This window comes from Astatotilapia calliptera, chromosome 22 (assembly GCF_900246225.1).
Source record: "Astatotilapia calliptera chromosome 22, fAstCal1.2, whole genome shotgun sequence".
Classification (NCBI taxonomy): domain Eukaryota; kingdom Metazoa; phylum Chordata; class Actinopteri; order Cichliformes; family Cichlidae; genus Astatotilapia; species Astatotilapia calliptera.
This window is the reverse complement of record NC_039322.1, coordinates 19,155,131-19,174,870: the sequence shown is the minus strand read 5'-3', so window position 1 is coordinate 19,174,870 and position 19,740 is coordinate 19,155,131. Positions and strand designations below refer to the sequence as shown.

The window sequence follows — 19,740 nt, the reverse complement described above, 5'->3', positions numbered from 1 at the left end:
GTGGAAAATCATGCTTGTGGCAACAAAATAAAGAAAGAAATAACTGCTCAACAAACACAGCAGCGCTGATAAAAACAAAAAAGATTGAATAAACAAAAGGAGGTTTGTGAAAATCCTGAGAGACACATGGGATGGAAGACAGTAGAGACTGAGAGAAGGGCCAATTATCTCCACCATAGAATCATTCGTTACGTGAACGAATCAAAACGCCCTCGTTGTAATCAGTGCTGTATATGCACGCAAGACTAACTGTGCGCCTGTGTATTCGTCTGCCATTAAGAACAATGTTGTCATTCAACACTCTCTTTCAGCCGAAAGCACGAGAAGCACTCTGTTTTCATGCCATGCAGTGTCTTCACTGTATGAGTGCATGACCTGGCTTTTGAAAAAATAATTACAAAATATCTTATCTACATAACCCGACTGGGTCCTGAAGCCATAAAATGAAACTATAAAAATAAGCTGTTCTCCCTCAAGACATCCTGCGTGAACTAATGAGAGATTATCAAACACGCCCTCCTCACAGATTTATCCCAAAGCCTTGTCTTCAGGAAATAAATACTAGCAAATAGAAGTAGTTATCCAATCAATAATCCCATAATTTTAGGAGAGAACGTGTGCTCCTTTGTGTGCCTGGAGAGAGCTTTAAATCTGGCAAAGATGAGCGGTGGGTAAGTTGAGGGTGACCCCTGCTGGTTGGACATGGTTACTGTATGAATGAAATGCTGTTTACCTCGAACACGACCGAGGCTTCTGGGGAAACAAATTGCTGGTCTCTCAAAAGCAAACCTCATCCTACAACACCAAGTGTCTAATATTTGATACATGAGGATTTGAGACCTTAACATCACTGGTGCGGTTTATTTTTTCCCTGAAAAAACCTGCAGGTTTTAGCAATAAATTACACAAACATATCAGATGTTGCAAATATTAAACATATGATTTTCTTTTCATTTATCACAATGTTCATTAAACAATAAAGCTTTAAAAAATGAAAATTTCTGGCCATTATAAAATAATTCAAGCTTTATAGGTTTAAATAACTGAATTTTGTCTTCAATGTATCACAAAATCACACTGAAATTACCTGCCTACATGTTTCACAGTATGACCAAACCTATAACACACTGTGAGTAATTAGGATTGTTTTCATTATCAGGTGCTTTGAGATTAGGAAATTATTCATAAATTGGTGAGAAAATGGTGAATTAGTTAAAAAGCTTTTGCTAATATTAATTTCAACACGATGCAAACAAAGTAAACAGCTAAATCCGCACATCAAGCAAATCTTTGATTTTTCTTAATCACAAAAAAAGCAACATTCGAGGAGCGTGATTAAGGCTCAGAGACTTTCAAACTTTTTTAATAACCAGCATTTATTCATTTCTCTGGAAAAAAACAGGGAAATAAATAAATGCAACCAAACAACCAAACCAAATTTTATTCTAGGCTTTGTTATCATTGCAATCACTTAATAGAGATAAAAAAAAACCTGACAGCCCCTTCAAAGAAACCTCTTAACAGTGACTCACAGAGAGACAACAGCTTTGAACAGAAAGGATTGGACAGGGGTGGAAGGTTGGCTTGTTTTTACTGACAAGCCACAAAGCAGCTTAGGAACACTGAGATTAAAAAAAAAGAATAAAAAACATCAAAGTTGTTAAAGAAAAATAGCTTGAGGGCTTAGAGCCATTTAATTCTCGTGTGTGTGTGTGTGTGTGTGTGTGTGTGTGTGTGTGTGTGTGTGTGTGTGTGTGTGTGTGTGTGTGTGTGTGTGTGTGTGTGTGTGTGTGTGTGTGAATAAGGGAGCAGCCAAAAGTATCTTGTTCAGTATGCATCTGAAATTAAAAAGCCCTCCTACTGCAGTTTTTTCACATTTTATTCAGCAGACAAGCTCTGGTATCCATGGTATGCTAAAACCTGCTTCACACAGGAGTCCATGTGACTTAATTCACTGCATCCAAAAACAACACTAATATAGCTTCTGGGCCAGAAAAATAAACTAAGTAAACCTGCATTCTATCTGAAAGCCACCAGAGGGCGATAGCTGTGGTTGCAAAAAGATCCTGTAGAAGTTTATGGGAAAACTGCTTTTTCACTTTACCTCTGTAAAAACTTTCCTAATGTAATTATGGGCTGAGTGCCTCATATTAAGTCACACTGAATAAAAAATTAATTCTATTCAATTGAAATTTATTTATATAGCACATATTTACAACAGTCACCTCAAGGCGCTTTATATTCTACAATAAAGATCCTACAATAAGTAAAACCCTCAGACATCCGTCCCCCTATGAGCAAAACCTTGGCGACAGTGGGAAGGAAAAAATCTCTTTTAACAGGAAGAAACCTCCAGCAGAACCAGGATCAGGGAGGGGAAAAAGACACTGTGGAGTGTAAATCTTGGTCAACTATGTTTTTAAAAGGAGCATATTCCACTGGATGCTAGTGGATGAGCAAACAGAACTTCAAAAACCAGTGGATGACATCACAGTAGCTACCGCCATCTTTTATCTTTTCTGTCTGGTTTTTTTGATGGGGTCTGGAAAGATCTGTAATTGTAAAGTCACTCCTAAAAGGCTAGATCTAATAAAGCCTGAAAACACATTACCTTGCGAGGCAGCTGGACTCTCATGAGATCAGCAAGATCAAAACAAAACAATCCATCTTGCACAACTTCAAGTCACGTAAGCAACAACAGGTAGCTCTGATCATTCAGTAATTTAGGTGACACCATCTACTGTAGAAATTAACTGTCCCGAGAAATACAGCGAGAATCTTCTGAACAAACTACCTGCTTTTCAAACACCTTTCAAGGATCACTTCTTTCATCTCATCTAGCGTATCAGTGAAGAAAACAAAACCAACATGAGGACGTCTTGAACTAAAATATGCTAATAGGTTATGATTACTATTGTTTGCCCAATGAAGCCAAAAGCAAGTTACCGATCTCTGCTACAAAGGCTTTGGTAAAAATCTTCCTACCATGGCAGATAAAATAACACAGACCTTGAGCAATAACAAAGACATCACTCAAGATCTCTGTTATTCAAATGCTGTGGCTCTACTGTTGAGTCATAGCTTTCAATTGTTACTCATCACACTGAGGTGGCATCATACTGGCATCTCGAACAGACTGTAACTTGTTAACTTTAAGCGCATGTCTCGCTGTGACCCAGATTTACATGTTTGTAGAAGGTGTTAGGTACACAGCACCAGGAGAACAAGGGATAAGATGTTCTTTGAGACTAGCTTTCCCTGAGGGTAAACTGATGCTATTGCCAAGAGTCTGACCTCCGTATGTGCACATAATCAGCCTGACACCTGCGTCCCTGCAAAAAAACAAAAAGAAAGTGAAAATACCGCCCCCGACGTAGCTGATTTATTTCTTCCCTTTTATGGCTTACCAATCAAAAGAAAAGCTTCTGACATCTTTAAAGGGTTTTGCAAATCTTGTAATTTTTCATTGCAACAATATAGCAAAACATTCAAATAACTTAAAACACCCATTTCCACTACCCCTGTAAAATAACACTGATCCCCAAGCATCTCACATGAGGGCCATCCATCTAAAGTTTAATAACCTCTATTAATCACTAAAAGAAAAGTCAAACTGATAAATTAAAAAAATCTAACAAACAAACTTGCCTCTAAATACTTTTTAGCCCATTTAATGAGGTCATGACCCTGTTTCAGACTGTGTTAACCCACCACTGCCAGACTGAAACAAACAGGCACTTTCATTATTGATGAATGTGTTGAATGGCTGTCCTTCCATTTAAATACTACAAAAGAGAGATCAGCCACAGACCGACTACTGCACATTTATCTTGACCTTGCTTTCAAACCCTCAAACTGTGTCCAAACAGTAACTGAATAGCAGTATTTACTTAATCATCGCACACATCAGGCCTGCCCCGTGCAGTTAGCCAGATGTTGCTGTCAGCATGTGAAGGATGATAAACGATGTGACTCATGGGTACAGAAAATACTAACAATAATAATAAAAAATGAAACACAGCAATGGTTCCAATCAGTGGGTGTCAGTATCATGTTAATGGAGGAAGTTTAATTTTAATTGGGTTATGACGCGTTAAATAATCATGATCTCAGTATTTCTCAAAATGATCATATAATAGCACCTCGGTCTCACTCCTGCAGAGGACTATTTCTCCTGTAATGAAGGAGGACTACTTTTACATGAAGCCTGGCTTGTGTCGTGGCCCCATCTTATTTTCCTGTAAGCTGAGAGGTCCAGCACATTAATGAAAGCAAAGTAAATGAAGCCAAAGTATAAAGCCAACAAACAATGATGCCCTGTGTGTATGTTCAATACACAACAGGCAGGTATTTGCAGTGCACACACAAGAGCAACTTAATAGGTGATGGACAGCGGCATACTGTCTGCTTACAGTTCACACATCCACATGAACACATGCACAGAAGCCATTACTTCGGTCTTATTATCCTTACTGCTTCATAACACACAAGGCAAATAAAGCAGGTGTGATAGGTCTTGCACAGAATCCTCAGTCCAGCACTGACAAACGAGAATGTTACAAGCAAGGAAAAAACAAAACAAGTGTTTGATTACCGCATATCCAGTTTGACCATGTCACCTGACACCAAGGCCAGGAGACAGAGGTGCCCATAGAAAAAAAAACAAACCCTGAAATCTTTATTGAAGACACAGTCTGCTTTCAATCAATTAGACGCGTAAGCCCATATATATATTACACACACACACACACACACACACACACACTAAGTATGAGCTTATCAGACACTTAAAATCTGGAAGCAGATTTTAAAATTCAGTCGGCTTAATCTTTCCTAACCGCCACTGGTGAACTGACAAAAATGCACTCTCTTTTTAGTCTCATCTATCACAGCACAGCATTAGCCTGAGCAGAAAATAAGCACACGCTACATCAGCACAGCATACCATACAAAAAGAAAATGTAAACGCTAAGTGTTCAAAACCCAGAAAGGTTAAACGTCTTGCTCAGTCGACCTGGCTCATATCTCCCAGCGCTGTGAACAAATACAGCAACAAAACTGTACTCAGAGTCATTTATTGAAGGTCATCACTACAGTGAAAAGCCACAGTGATGCTAAGAATGAATGTAAGTAACTAAATGTGAAATAGAGCCGCTCTGCCTTTTGCTTCGTCGACACTTGACGAATTGAATTTGTGCAAAGGGGATAGTGACAAACGCTTCCTGTGACCAAGCATGACTGAGTGCAATTTGAAACGCTGTCATGCCAGAAATGTTCAAATACTCTTATAACAGTGTCTGCATCACAAATTGAGTAAGGTGAGGAGCACTGACATAAAGTCTGTTTAACTGATATAAACAGGAGCCTTCAGTAGTGCATAACTATAATATAACAACTGCTGTTTAGATAAAGCACAAAAAATGAAATCCAGTGTATAGCTAATGAATCATCAACACATTGATTAACAAATTAAATCTCTAGTAATACCGACAGCCTTGTGGTGCCATTACTACTAACATGAGTGCTGACTCTGGGTAATGACAAAGACATCACTCAGGGTCTGTGTTACAACTTGCAGCTGTGTCCAACAACAGTGCTAAAACAATCCCTCCCTGATGGCGTTCACTGTGACTCGAAAACAATAAAATATGGCAGCTTTTAAAAAGCTGTCAGCAAAACTATTAAGATAAGCATCTACTCACAAAGTGGTAGATGGAGAAACTTTGATTTTATGATGAACACTGTCCATGCATCAAACAGCACATCAAAACAGACAGCTGCAGTCTAAGTCGTCGAAGTTTACCTTGCTCGGGATTCTCAGGTTCTCCACAGGACTGAGGTCTGCCATGCTCTCCTGGGGGCTTTTCAGGCCCTGCCAAAATAAAATCCAAAGTAAAACTACAAACAACAGGTAGCTTTAACATAACTCTTTGTGTTTTTATTTTTAATCTGTAACTTGTCACAGAACTTCATCAGCACACTACTGCATACAGCAAAAAGTGGAACTGAGGGGCAGATTTCTGAAAGCGATATGCTCTGTTGTGTTCAGTTTTGACCAATTGCCAAACACCACTGCATGTGCAGACTGAGAACTTCCTTCTATCCGCCCAGTTCCCATTATTGTGTTGTTATTGTTATTGTGTTAAACTCTCAACTACCGGGGCGTGAGGTAAATTGCTATGTGCATGCCTTATTTGCCTGAGGGAAACAACTGAAACAGCTCTTAGTCTGGCTGAACGTTTCACTTAATGAACCAAACGATGAGCTGTCAAATTAGCCAGTTAGCTTAGCAGGCTGTCGTGCTAACTACCGGCTCCCGTCAGAGACAAACAGCCGGCAGCGTAGTTTCTGTACACCTGCTGTGCTCACCTGACGGGCCATAAGAGACTTGATCTTCTGCATCGTAAGTCCAAGTCGTATCAGCGGCTAAAAAAAATGAGTAAAGCTCCAACTGTGTCTTGTTGTCAACAGTGCACCTCCATCACTACGAGAAGGAAGCCATAGTTGAGTCTCACGTGACTGGCAGGGCAGGAACCAGAACGTTGCAAAGCCTTCTGGGAAATGTATTTTTTAAGAGCCAGAGCTTGTGCTCTTGTTGTCAGGCTTTTCACATGTATAAAAAATGAAAACATCTGGATGAAATCCGAAGTACGTGTTGTTATAAACAGAGAAAATGAAATTAAAAAATAAAATATGATCAAATATAAACAAGGCATCAAAGATTGACTCTACAGTAATGTACTGCTGCCATACGCCACTGGATGGTAGTAAACTAACAGAGATATTAGCAGTCATCTAGCCTCCTTGTGCCAAAAATAACGAAAATATGGGTGCAAATGATAACAAATTAAAAAAAACAAAAAACCCACAGTGGCTGTATTGTTTTTCCTAAAACTGAAATGAGGCTGCCATGGGACACTGGAATAAAACTGAGCCATCATTAATGTTCATGGCAACACATATGCTTATTTTTCTGTTACATGGCTTTAGGCTGAATCTCTGTATATGGATTTATTCAATACTTTGCAGAAATCTTGAGTCACACCACATTTATTTATATTTTGCTGGAAAACTGGGAAACAGGTGCAGCAGTTTATTGAGGCGTGTGCAAACATACATAGAAATCCAGTATGTAAGACAAAAATAGGGTTTATATAATTCAAACAAGCCTCAAAGTCAATATTTGGTATTAAAACATTTGTTCTTCAACACACTGTGAACTCTCTTAAGCAATCTTTCTTGTCATTTCTTTAAGTAGTCATCAGGAATAGTCCTCTGTCTGAATGACATTCAAAGCTCTTTTTGTGACTGATAGTGTTTCACTGTGTGTTTCTCTCTCCAGGTTTGCTTTTACTGCACTAGCAGGGTGTTTGGGGTACTTGCCATGCTGAAACATGAAATCTTCACCAATGTGTTTCATTCCACCATGTTGCACGGCAGATCAATGGCTGTACTTTTCTGTGTTCATAATTCCATCAATTTTGACAAAGATCCACAGCACCACGGCCTTCAATAATGCTTCAAACCATGACAGACCCTTTCCTGCTTGCTTGTTTTTGTTACAGATGGCTGTGGACACTCACTGTGGTACCTCCTGCATACATATTGACAACAATATGAATAAAGATCAGATTTGGATTCATCACTCCATAAAAACCTGTTGCCACTGATTTCCAGTCCAGGTCTTGTGTAATTTGGCATTCCTCAGTCATTTCTCTTTGTTGCACTTCCTCAAGAATGGCTTCTTGACGATCACCCTTCCACTGAGACCATCTCTGAGAGCCAGAGAGCAACTGTCAGGTCCTGTGTCAGGTCTTTGCTGATTTTATTTTTAATTATTTTATTGACATGATTTTCAAATGTTCATCTGCTGTAAACAATTTTTAGGCCTTCCACTTCCTCCACTTGTTCAGTTTTCTCATTGCAGATCATCAAGATGTGCCGAATTTTCATCTGACAGCTCTTTGGGAATCACCTTGTTGGTGCAAAAATACTACTTTATGTCTGTCAGCTGTGTTGTCTTTGACATTTTGAATGGACTCAATAAAAGAAATGGGAGCAAATGATGTTTTTAGCCTAGTCTGCTAGTAACAAAGTGCCTAAAGATAAAATTAAGGACTTGTTCTAAGCTAAGCTGTGTGCTATGTGCAGACACAACACTGGTTCATCTATTGAGTTTAATATGTCTGAATCATAAATTAATCATAGGTCAGTGTTAAGTGGCCTAACAAGCAAACAAATGGTTGAAGGACGACACGGCAAATGAGTGAAAAAGCAGCCAATGTCGAAAGAAATCCTTTGAAAGACCCCCAGAAAGCCTGAAGAACTATTGCTCAAAAGGACTGGGTGGATCAAGACTTTTACACACTAATGTGCACGCCTTACATATCAACCTATACACATGTTTCTATGCTAATGATTCAATTAAAACAATTAATGAATAAAATATAAGGTGTGTGATAATGTTGAAGTTATTATCAGTACAACACATGGGCCGGTTTCCGAACAGCTCCAGGGTTTGTTTTATTCCTAAGAAAAAAGTAGAATTTCCTTTTAATTCTACAGCCACTGTCTGTATATCTGTAAGCTGTAGTGCCTCTGCACCTCACTGTACAATACCTTGTGCAATACTTTTTGTAAATAGTCAACAGTGCAATAGACTCAATACTTGAAATGTGCAATTCACTTGTATTTTTATTTTTTTATTCCTATTTATTCTATTTATCCCCTTTGTATATTTTATTTATATTTGTCTCTGTATTTATATATGTGTGTGTGTGTGTGTGTGTGTGTGTGTGTGTGTGTGTGTGTGTGTGTGTATATATATATATATATAACAGTTCTGTAACTGTAACTTTGGTCGTTGCTGTGCTTTTTTTGGAAGTCGAATTTCCCAGAGGAACCCACCCGAGGGATTAATAAAGTTCTATCTTATCTTATCTTATCTTATCTTATACACATTATATACATACAGGTTAACACAATAAAGCAGGCTTTCCTTAGTGCAGCAAATTTCCTTTCATGACCAAGAATTTGCCCGCTGTCACCACAGATTCAGTGCCACGCAGGTCCATCTCTGCCAAGCAAGCAGTTATGCCAGGCTCTGCATTGTAAACTGTTCCAAATCATTCCCAAAACAGCACACACAGACCTATTCAGCTTGCTTTGTAATTGCCCCCTTAGGTTTTATGTCGGGCTGTGCTTGGTTAAAAGGAGGCAGCGTGCTGCACACAGCAGGCACTGTGAGCTCTAGTTCCTGGTTAATGATGCCTCAGGCTATTTCCCAGTCAAATGAAGGTGAGGTCGCTCTCCTTAGGTGAATTTACTCCACTGTTGTTTGTCAGGCAGTCATCCACAGTGTGGAGCCTCCCTTTAAGTATACACTGAGACGGAACAGATGGCAACCCCTACCCGGAGATGCCACCACAAAGACACAGCACACTCGGCTGGTCAGTTCAACAGCTAAAATTAGACCAAGATTTAATAAACAACTTGTTGTTATGCAGGAGAGCGTCGTGATATGTCACACCTTAGAATTCAGCAGGAGTTCTAGACTTAATGTTCATGGGATAAAAAAGAAACAACTACAGTTTGATAATAATTTACTATAGTAGCCAGAATTTTGTGCTATAGCATTTCACACACTGAAAAGATGCACTCAGCATGGTACCACATAATGAGTATACAACAGTGTGGTGATAATAAGCTGCATAATAGTTCCTTTACGTGATTCACTCTCCAAGGTTGGCAAACTTGGAGCATTTCTAATGAGCTGCATATAAAAATTTGGCCTCCGCTTTCTAAATGAATCACTCTACTTCTGACTTTCTCTCCACGCTTGCCCCTTTATTTGTATTTCTGTATTTCTTCTTCTGTCCACAACACATATATGTATGCGCGCGCACACAAACAGGAGCAAGCGCACACTCGTTTCTATCTACTCGTGACAAGGTGTCAGCGGGAGCAGGTGGAGGGCACTACGCCACATGCTGAACCATCCGTCTGTCGCTGCCTATCTCTATCAGGTACACAGCATACCAATACAGCGAGGCTGAAAGAAGCTAGCGCTCTGCAGCAGTGTTGGGACTGCAAGCACAACTCTTGCGGGGAGAGAGATTACAGCCAAGACATCAGACAAAGACGGACTGTGAAGCAACAGAACAACTGACAGCTTTGCTGGCTTCAGCTATTCTTTTTTTCCAGGAAGTGTGAAAGAACAAATGTTCATTTCAAGCCATTACTGCTTTTGCCTTTTTACAAAAAAAAAGGCAAACTAAAGCAAAAATACGGACATAATTGCAGAATTCGCAGATTAGAGTACATTGTCCTTGTTTGATGTCAGCAAACAGCGCATACTCCAATTGACCAGAGTAGTAAACAGTTATATTTTTAATAAAGTACAAAACAAACATGTGAATGCAAACTGTACAATAATGAATTACGAATTCCTTATCATTGTCTTTTCATTGAGCATTTCATTGTGTCCATTATGAGAAGAGAGAAAATGCTACATTTGGGGAAGCAGGGCTGAAAGTTTTAATAGGAATAAATAGATTAGAGTGAAACATAGGAATAGAATAATATGTATAAAGAATCTGCTGGATAATCCATGTACAATATTTACAGTTAACCTGAATATATATTTCGTACTGCATTAATTATAACACTTCTCACAAAATATACTCTGTCAGCAGGGAACGCTAAATTAAAATGATAATATTCATGGGTTTTTTTTCATCTACATTTTAAATAATAAATCAAGGAATGTGGCAATTTCGGCACCTTGGATGCATCAGAAAATCTTCAAAATAAGGTAAAACTGAATACTTCTAATTTGCTTAGTTTTATATAATCTTCACCTTAAAACAGAAAACAAAAGGTTTTTAACTTCAGTTATGCTTTCACAGAAAAAATAAAAATGAGCTGAACATACATTTTCATTTCACACCAATGTCAGCAAAATACACTTAACATCCGTCCAAAACTCTCGTCAACAGCAGTGCACTATCAGGTTGTGTAATCCCACAAGTCTCCTTCATCCCTTGTGCAAAAAACCAGGCCACCAAAACCAGTGCTTCAGGCTTTGATAACAGAGACTTAAGAGAATAAAGCTACAACATGAAGTCTTCAAGTTAAACCATTTAAAGTTCCATCTCCGCTCTCCAGCCAGACTTTACTTCAGCAAACTGTGACTCGGAGTTTCAGGAACGTGTCTGATCACATCGTAGATAGTAGTATGCATATCTTGAATCGATTCGAGACGAGCCAAAGATCTGCACGATGCCTGGTGGATTAGTCGTACGTGCAAATTAAAAGCATTATAAAAACAAAGGATTTTGGACAAAATTAGTGTTGCTGCTTCGTTGGTTGTGAAAATACCTGTGTAGATTCCGTCTTCCCAGGTATGGAGACGAACTCGTAGATGCCAAAGTCCTCGGTTGCATCCTCGTGACCTGTTGATACACATTTTGATAAATCAGAGCAAAACATTTGCTACAGTACAGCTGTTAATGTCTAAAGCCTGTCAGACTTTATAATGGCATGGTAAATTATATGATGTCATAAATCTAAAAAAATAAAACTGCTCTAATCTGAGTTAAATTCTCCTTATCTTGTTTGAGTTAAGGTCAGTTAAGTTGTTTAGCTTTCAAACTTGCTTTTTTGAAGCTGATTTGTCCAGTAAATGCCCTGTTCATCTACTATTTCCAATCCAGTTCCTTGTTAAATATGATATAATGCATGTGTATAAATAAATATGAGAGTTATTATGCGGGGATCACTAATAATTAATGTTTTTGACAGTAAGAGGGAAAAATGAATAATCTGTGAACAAAAAAGACGTTTACCTGAACGATGTGGTCGTTTCTGCTCTGAAAACGGTCTGCTCAGAAAAAATAAAAATGTTAATTGAAGCTTATGTGGGGAAAAGACACAATGGTAGATTTTTGAAATAATTTCATAATAAAGGTTCTTACTTGTTGTAAATGCTCATAAGCACTGGTGATAAAAGAGAGGGGAACGGGAATGAGAAAGAGAGAAAAATATAAAGTCACGCATGCAAGCGACAGCATAACAAATGTGACCTTCACTTCCTCAAATAAAGAAGTTACTTTGCCCTTGTTTCCTTTAATCTAACATTTGCAAGTCATTTACATTTTCCCAGTAACATTTTCTTTTTTTTGTTTGTTTTTGTTTTTTCCACATGAAAAAGTAGGCAAACACACGTGTTACTAATGACATTAATTAATACCATTTCTAATTACATTTCAAGTCAAAATGACTGCTGTGGAAAAGGTTTATTAAATTCCACATTCAAGAGCTTGGAAACCAGGGGGAAAGAAAAATTGAACTCACAGGGATTAAAAACAAATATGGTTCTGTAAAAAAAGTGCTTCCCAAAGCAACAGAAGAAAACAGTATCTAACCTCTCTTTGGATGACAGGTTCTCCTGAGGAAGAACAGCAGCATAAGGCCAATGACAAAAAAAGAGCAGACAGTAATGACTGCCAGCGGTGATACAGAGTTACCCTCTTGGGTGTGCTTCTCTTTCCCTGTTAATGAACAACAGTCACATGAATGATACATGAACACACATTTGAAAGTAATCCAGTTTTGTAGGAATGACAGAGTTAACAAGTTGGTCTTGGTGCCGGGGGGCAAAAAACAGCCCCCAACCTGGCCCACTGGACAGCTTTGGAAAACGTAAACTTTATTTTCATAGTTTTCCCAAATTTAAGATTCCTGTGCAGTGGCCCTTTATACTTCAACAAAGTAATTAACTAACAGATAAACAATTAAATTGCAATTTTCATGTTATTTTTTTCACTATTTACTATGTATATTTTATGAATACAGGAAATTCTGGCCAATGAGCTAAAAGAAAGTTTTTTGTAACATTTTCTTTCATTTACTGAAGCAGCATCTGTTTATCACATAGAAATCTGAGATGTGTTATTGAAATCGTGCTTTTGTGTCTTGCAGTGAGATATCTCAGGGATATTGAAGTCGGCTACAAAAACAAGCAAACAAAGGCTTTAGTGAAATTTACTTTTCAGTTTAAAATGTGTTAAATTTTATGTATGATGGTTTTTTTAGTAGCCAGTGAGTTAAGATAAAGGCTAACGGTATCTAGCTAGCTGTCTTTTAGGTAGCACTTTAGCTAAATGAAGTTACTGAACTTGACATTTATAACAGTTTCCTGGAAACTATTGTTTGTTGCAATGTGTTTAAGCTGTGGTCTGTTTTGTTTTTTATTTTTCTTGAGAAATGAAACCAATTTTATTTATGTGTTACCATTAATTAGCAGGTATCTAACCAAACCAAGGTACAATGCTAACTAACCAAGCTAGCAAGCATTAGCTGAAAATATGGAACTACACTCTCTTATCCACAATTTATCTAAATATGATCAGGTCAGGTGCCAAAATAAATACATAAATAAATCATCCTCTTTTACAGACAGTAGATAGTATAGCCTTCCACAGTGGCTAACATGTCTGTAAAATGCTTGAATTTAAAACTGTAATCATCAGAAAAGATTTAAAAGATTTCGATGTCAATAAAAAAAGGGCATCTGTTGTCTCCTTAAACAACGTGTTAAATCAGCCAGTATCAGCAGTAATCATAAATGTCCTTTTCTCAGTATCACCCAGGCAACATATTAATGTTGCATTCAGCACACAGAAACTCCATATGCTATAAAACCTTGTCAACAAACATAACAGCTGTTATCCAGTGTTTACTTTCCCAGCCACTGAACTTAAATACATGCTGCAGGTACTGGAGCCTAGCAACACAGATATAACCTTAGTTTTATAATAATGTACTGTATATTTCATTATAGCCATAACCTGGTCTGACTTGTCAGCTTTTACGCAGTGTAATGCTCCAGTTATAGTATTTTCTCTCCCAAACTGTTCCCAAAAGGTGGTCAGTGCTTATCATTGGCAAGGATTATCTCGAAACGCTCACCCAGCTCTTCTGCGTTTGGCGTGACACACTGTTTGCAGAGTGTTTATCTTAGAGGATTCCCAAAACCTACCCACGCTCTCCTCCCTTTTGCCATGTTCCACCCTCTACCCACCTGTTCCCAAGCTGGCCACCACCAGAGTAAACTGGGCTTCGTCCTGCTTTTGCGTCACGTTGTTGAAGGCACGGCAAAGGTACTCTTCAGCCTGGGCCAGTCTGTAGGAGCGCACCTCTAGCCGAGGGCCCTCTGTGACAATCTGAGTTGCATTGCGGGTCTTGGAGATCCACACATAGTTGTTAGGTGGGTTGGAGTCAGCCTGGCATTCAAAGAAGACCAGCTCCCCAGGGTTGATGGTGAACACCTCCCCTGTGCGCAGGCCCTGGACAGAGTTCACCTCAAGGTTGTAAGGGCCATCTGTGTGGGCCGGTGGAGAGTGAGAAAAACATGACAGTTTGCTGGTGAGATGTTGCTTTGTGGGTAATTTTCATGAACCATCCAGCTCTAAGGCATGATTGGGTAGCAGAGGAAAGCAGGGTAAGAAAAGTGAGTTTCTAAATACAGGGTCACAGGTCTGTACACGGAGTAGTGGGATAAATACGGGTGGGTGTGTTGACAGTGCCAGTGGAGAACACTGAGACCTAGGTGAGGCGGGGGTGGACTAGCACAGCACCGAACGTGGGCTGTCGAGAAAGCGCACTACTCTAACTTAAAATAAGAATTGTCTTTTTCCAACACAGTCAAGCATATTATTCACAAACATATTAATATACATTTTAGATAAAACCTAACTGTTAAATAAGAAAATTATCTGTTAAACGAGAATTACTGTAGTAGCAATTAGCTATTAGTAGCAAACAGCCCAGTTCACTATCAGCTGGTTTTTTATTGCATTTTCCAGTGAAAGCAAACATTAGAAGGAGACCGGCTTTACTAGAAACTCAATACAGTAAAACTGAAAGAAACCAAGAGTGCTTCCTGCAGGTTGAAACACAAACACGATCTGCCTATGCAAACAAAAATGATGTCACCGCCAAGATGAGAACAACACACAAGACTAAAGAGGTGGAGGTAAAAAAGTGCAGGAAGCTGTAGACAAAACCTACGACGCCTTTCTTTTGTCACGCTTCAATACAAAGTCGTCTGTTTTGTAAATATTTAAATGCATTAAAACGAATACCCAGGAAAAATTACGCATGCAGTACGTTCTCAGTTCAGCCTCATACTGGCACATCCAATAAAGTCTATCAGTGCATCTACGCCGTTTATAGTAGAACAGAGGAGCTCTGTAAGATAAGTCTGCTCCCATGCAAATACCATCCCATAACAGGCACATGTTGTTTTTTTGTTTTTTTTTAAGCTGATAGTAAGTAGGCTGATCTCACTAAAATTTACACATGACCCAACATTTCCAGCTATTCTGGAGAAGAGAAAACAACAAGGTTTAGGATGAGTACAGGAACACATATGTGACATTTTAGATTTTTAATTGTTTTTATAAAATAAAAACCTTTATAAAGCAGCTCTCAGACGTGAACACAGTCATTACAGGGTTCAGAAACCGAAGAATAAGCTACAGCTACTCACAGTAGACGTTGAGTTCCGCAGCCCTGCTGTGTTGGCCCCGGGTGACCGGGTTGCTGGCCACACAGTGATAACTTCCCTTGTCCTCTTTTCTCACAGGGCTGATTAACAGTGTGGAGTTATCTTGGGAGTAATGGTATCTGTCACTGGGACCCAATGCAACATTATCCCTGAACCACTTAAACATAACTCTTGTTCCATTCTCAACAGAACAAGTCAAGGTGACGTTTGCTTTGTCCTCAATGACTGCATAGGAAGGGCTCTTCTCAATGGCTGGTTTGGACACGGGAACTAGTCAGGGGTGGAAGGCAAGAAACAATTAATATCTGAGCAATGGCTAATTAATAAAATTAAATTATGGGAAAGATAAGGTCTGAGAAACATGCAACTCACCATCTACGGTTACACGAATGGTTTTCTCCTCTTCAATGTCTCCTGGTTTGTTATCATGCTTTATGTTGATGCTCAAGTGATAATCTCCTTCATCTTTTCTGTTTAAGTTCTTGATTTCCAAAGAAAAGGTGGAGTTGTTGAAGACGAGGTGGTCACGGTGCTTCATGCTTAAGATTGTATTTTTTTTGGTGAATGTCACCAAAATCCTGGGCTTGGTGCTGCTCATCCCGGTGTGACACCAAGTTCCCTGAAATTCTGCTTTGTCCGGTGAAAAGTTGGTTTTCACAGACAGGAACACAGAGTCCCCTTCAGTGACATGCCTCACCGACGGATCAATGTGAATCAGTTCGGAGCTGACCTCTGAGTTGATGCAGGTGGTGGGAGAAGGAATGAAGGAAAACTCAATTACTGCACAACCAGTGAAAGGTAACATGTTAGATTGTCCATGTGACACATCATGTTTCATACAGAGAAACTCTTTGTATACACGATGACTCCAGCAAGCTAATGTCTACAATTAAAACTACAATAGGCTTATGGGGTGGGCAGCACGGTGGCACAGTGTTTAGCACTGTTGCCGCACAGCAAGAAGGTCCTGAGTTCAATTCCACTACTCTACAGTAGTGGAGTCAAAGAATTGGAGATGGGATTGATAAAGGTTTTTTTTCCCCATGGAAACATGCCAGCTGAATTAGGAACTGACAAAGATCAAACTGAACCAAACTGAGCTCAGAGAGACCGCAAAATTGGGCAACAATCGTCTGTTTTGTTTGACAAGAAATCATATTTTTGCCTGTGGTTATCAATATATGACACTGATATATGAGATGCTACAAAAGATGCACTGTCTGATGATACAATAGGCTTTTCTGTGTACCCCACTTTAAAGTTGACACTATCACCCTGTTGTGCATGTCATGTGATAGAGCACTAACATTGATAAAAATACTTTCATTCAAAATTGAAAAATATGACATGCATTAGTGATTACTGGCACTTGGTAACAATCTGATATTATCATTTGACACTGCTTTATTTCAGAATTGTCATTTTGTGGGTTGTTGGAGGATTCAAATGTAAAAACTGGAGAAAATTGAAAGAAAAAGTTGTTTTTTGTAATTATGTAATGCTATAGATGCAATATATCGAGGAGATTTCACTTTAAAGATAAAGTCAGTCCTGCATCCTAGTCTTCAAAGTTTCCAGGTCCTGAAACTGCTGTGTGTTAATATTGACCTAACTCCCTACGGAGTGACATTGTTGCCAGACAAGGATCAGGCTCTGTCTCTTTTATAGCAACTCGTTGCGAAACAAACACTTGAGCTGTGTGAAGTAACTACAACTGCTGATCTATTGCATCTTGTGGTCTGTTAAAGCTGCGGCAGGTTGCCGGGGCAGTTTGTTACAGACAACCTTGAAAAACACAAACAGCCGATAGAGCTATCAGTGTTTTCCAGCGCATGCTGCCACTTCAGCCGGAAGGTCGAGTGGTTTTACTCAGCCTGATGAATGAATGATGTCATTAATTTACATTTTTAAATGACCACATCTTTCCAAAATGCACTGAATTACATCTGTGCTGCGACCTGTGTTCACTTGACATTTTACATGAGGTGAAATGATTGAGTCCATTTGGATGCCAGGCTGAGTTAAGCAGCAGCATGTGAGTAGGCAGTGCTGCTGTGAAACAAACTCACGAAAACTTCACAGTTTTTGTTCATAGTTATCTCTTTCAACTTCCTCTTTCTGTGCTCGAGTGTCTTTGTCTCGCTTCTGTTTGTGCATCTTCTCTTTTTTCGGCACAGAAGAAATGTCTTGAAGATCGGTCGTGAATAACAGTTTTTATAGGCTGTAGATCAAAAAATGTAAACTTTGAATTCATCAAGACTTAATTATGTTTGTGTTACACATCATACTGCGCAATCACGATAGGAAAAATGGGGCGAAAACTCGAGAAACTTTTGTTTTTCCTGTAAAACCATATTTTCCCTCATGTCCCTTGCTGTTCCTCTGAGCTGTCATGTTTTGCTCATGTTGAACATCACAATAGATCTACTGTCTGCTGTTATGTCCTAAATAATGCATGCAGCACAAACACCACGGTGACACGTCCCATTCTTAATGGACCGCAGGCCAGTTTCGGTGTGTGTGTGTGTGTGTGTGTGTGTGTGTGTGTGTGTGTGTGTGTGTGTGTGTGTGAGTGTGTCTGTGTGTCAGTAGCAGGAGTGTGTCTGTGTTTACACCAGCCGAGATCCGGTGAAAAGGCAGAACGAGGAGGAGTGTGCCGAGCCCGCTCCCTCACTGTTGTCCCCAAACAACATGGATATTGTGGTGGTGATTACAGACACAATGATTACAAACACTCTGAGGTGAGAGGGAAGCTTCGTTTGGTGGCCTTACCCCCCACGTACACACATACACTTTCGTGTGGAGACCCAAAAGCACCTGCCTCTTATCACCCTCACACACATCCAAGTTGTTTGGATACTAAATAGAGTCACCTCACCGCACGTATCCAAACGCCACCATCTTCTGTCCTTTTTCAGATAAGACGAACGGGGCTTCTCAAGGATGGCTGTTGATACAAACATCAAAGTAGACGGGAAGCCAAACTTGGGGGATTTTGCTGTTGGCTTTATCAGGTCACACGACACGCACTATTACACGTTTGTTATCTCATAGTCACACTGCTGTGGCCTAGGTCATTTCTTCTTTCCAAATGACCCTGTTTTTATGTCTACTCACGGCCAACAACAGAACAGAAAAGCTAATTCTGTAGAGTCATGCAGCAACGAGTATGGAAAGGACATGCAAAAGGAACCAGGACGGACTACGTGGAAAACTTTACAGCTCTGAGATTTTAAACACACCGTCGGGAGCTCAATTTTGTTCAGTTTAAAAAGCTTGTCAACCAGTTTCCCAAATTATTACAAGATATTAATGCCAAGTTTTGCTTTTTTTTTTAAAAAGAAAAACACAAACCCCACTCTGGGTGTTGTTAAATGGAGTTCTTGTGCCTATAAAGATCCATATTTTAAGGTTTACATATGTTGAAAATGTGTTTCTCAAACAAACTACATCAACGATGTGAGTGAACATTTTTGTTACTGTACACCATGAAAACTTCCTCAGCTCGCCCTTCAGTTTCTACCAACCAAGCAAACACAGTAACCACAGCAGCAGCCATCACTACACCAACACAACACTGACAGCTCGAGCACAACGTCCTGTCGTGACAACTCAACACAAACCCGCACTCACCTGTTAGGATGAACAGAAGGCAGAAGGCAGAGCAGGCACACAGCACAGTTCTTCCTGTGGCCTCCATGGCATCTTATCCTCTGGGGATATGTGGGAATTCTGACAGGCAGTGCAAGGACTGAGGGATGGAGGAAGAGGAGAGGTGTGGAAGAGAAGAGGTGGTGGTGGTGGAGGAGGAGAGAAATGTGACTGGTTGTGGTGACATTTGCCAGGGAAATAAGAGGAGCTGGCTTTCCTGCATGCAGCTCTAGGCCCCTCCCATGTGAACCCAAGAGTACGAAGAGGTCCACATGGCTGAGAGACAACACAGTGTGTTCTCACATACACACACACACTGAGCTGCCCTCAGGTTGAGGATTTGCACTATATCAAAGGGAAGATGAGACATAAAACTGTGAAAGAGCAGAATGGAAACTGTGTCTTTACATTAGACCAGCTGTCTGCTGCTTCAGACCCCCGGGCTGTGAAATAAAGCCTTTACCTGCTAACAGCAGTTTTGTTGGCTTAATGCGCTTTCGGCTGACATAACAGTCAGC

At 39.7% G+C, this 19,740-nt stretch overlaps 2 protein-coding genes across 4 annotated transcripts in view; both read right to left on the bottom strand.

The window, feature by feature from the left end:
* Positions 1-6,530, bottom strand: part of vps50 (VPS50 subunit of EARP/GARPII complex) — a 121,598-nt gene extending 115,068 nt beyond the window's left edge. For all 3 annotated transcript variants that reach the window (XM_026156666.1, XM_026156667.1, XM_026156668.1), the window contains exons 1-2: positions 6,370-6,530; positions 5,804-5,872 (exon numbers count right to left, since the gene is read on the bottom strand). In XM_026156666.1, coding sequence (XP_026012451.1) covers positions 5,804-5,872; positions 6,370-6,402 — 102 coding nt within the window. In that variant the 5' untranslated portion in view covers positions 6,403-6,530. The remainder of the gene's footprint in view (positions 1-5,803; positions 5,873-6,369) is intronic.
* A 3,055-nt stretch (positions 6,531-9,585) lies between these two features.
* Positions 9,586-19,435, bottom strand: hepacam2 (HEPACAM family member 2). The gene is made up of 9 exons (XM_026157026.1): positions 19,205-19,435; positions 15,944-16,303; positions 15,554-15,841; positions 14,084-14,383; positions 12,426-12,551; positions 11,976-11,997; positions 11,847-11,881; positions 11,380-11,453; positions 9,586-11,284 (listed from the first exon to the last, which is right to left on the bottom strand). Exons 1-9 carry the CDS (start codon positions 19,269-19,271, stop codon positions 11,174-11,176), a joined length of 1,383 nt encoding a protein of 460 aa, XP_026012811.1. The 5' UTR covers positions 19,272-19,435; the 3' UTR covers positions 9,586-11,173.
* Between the last annotated feature and the right edge of the window lie 305 nt (positions 19,436-19,740).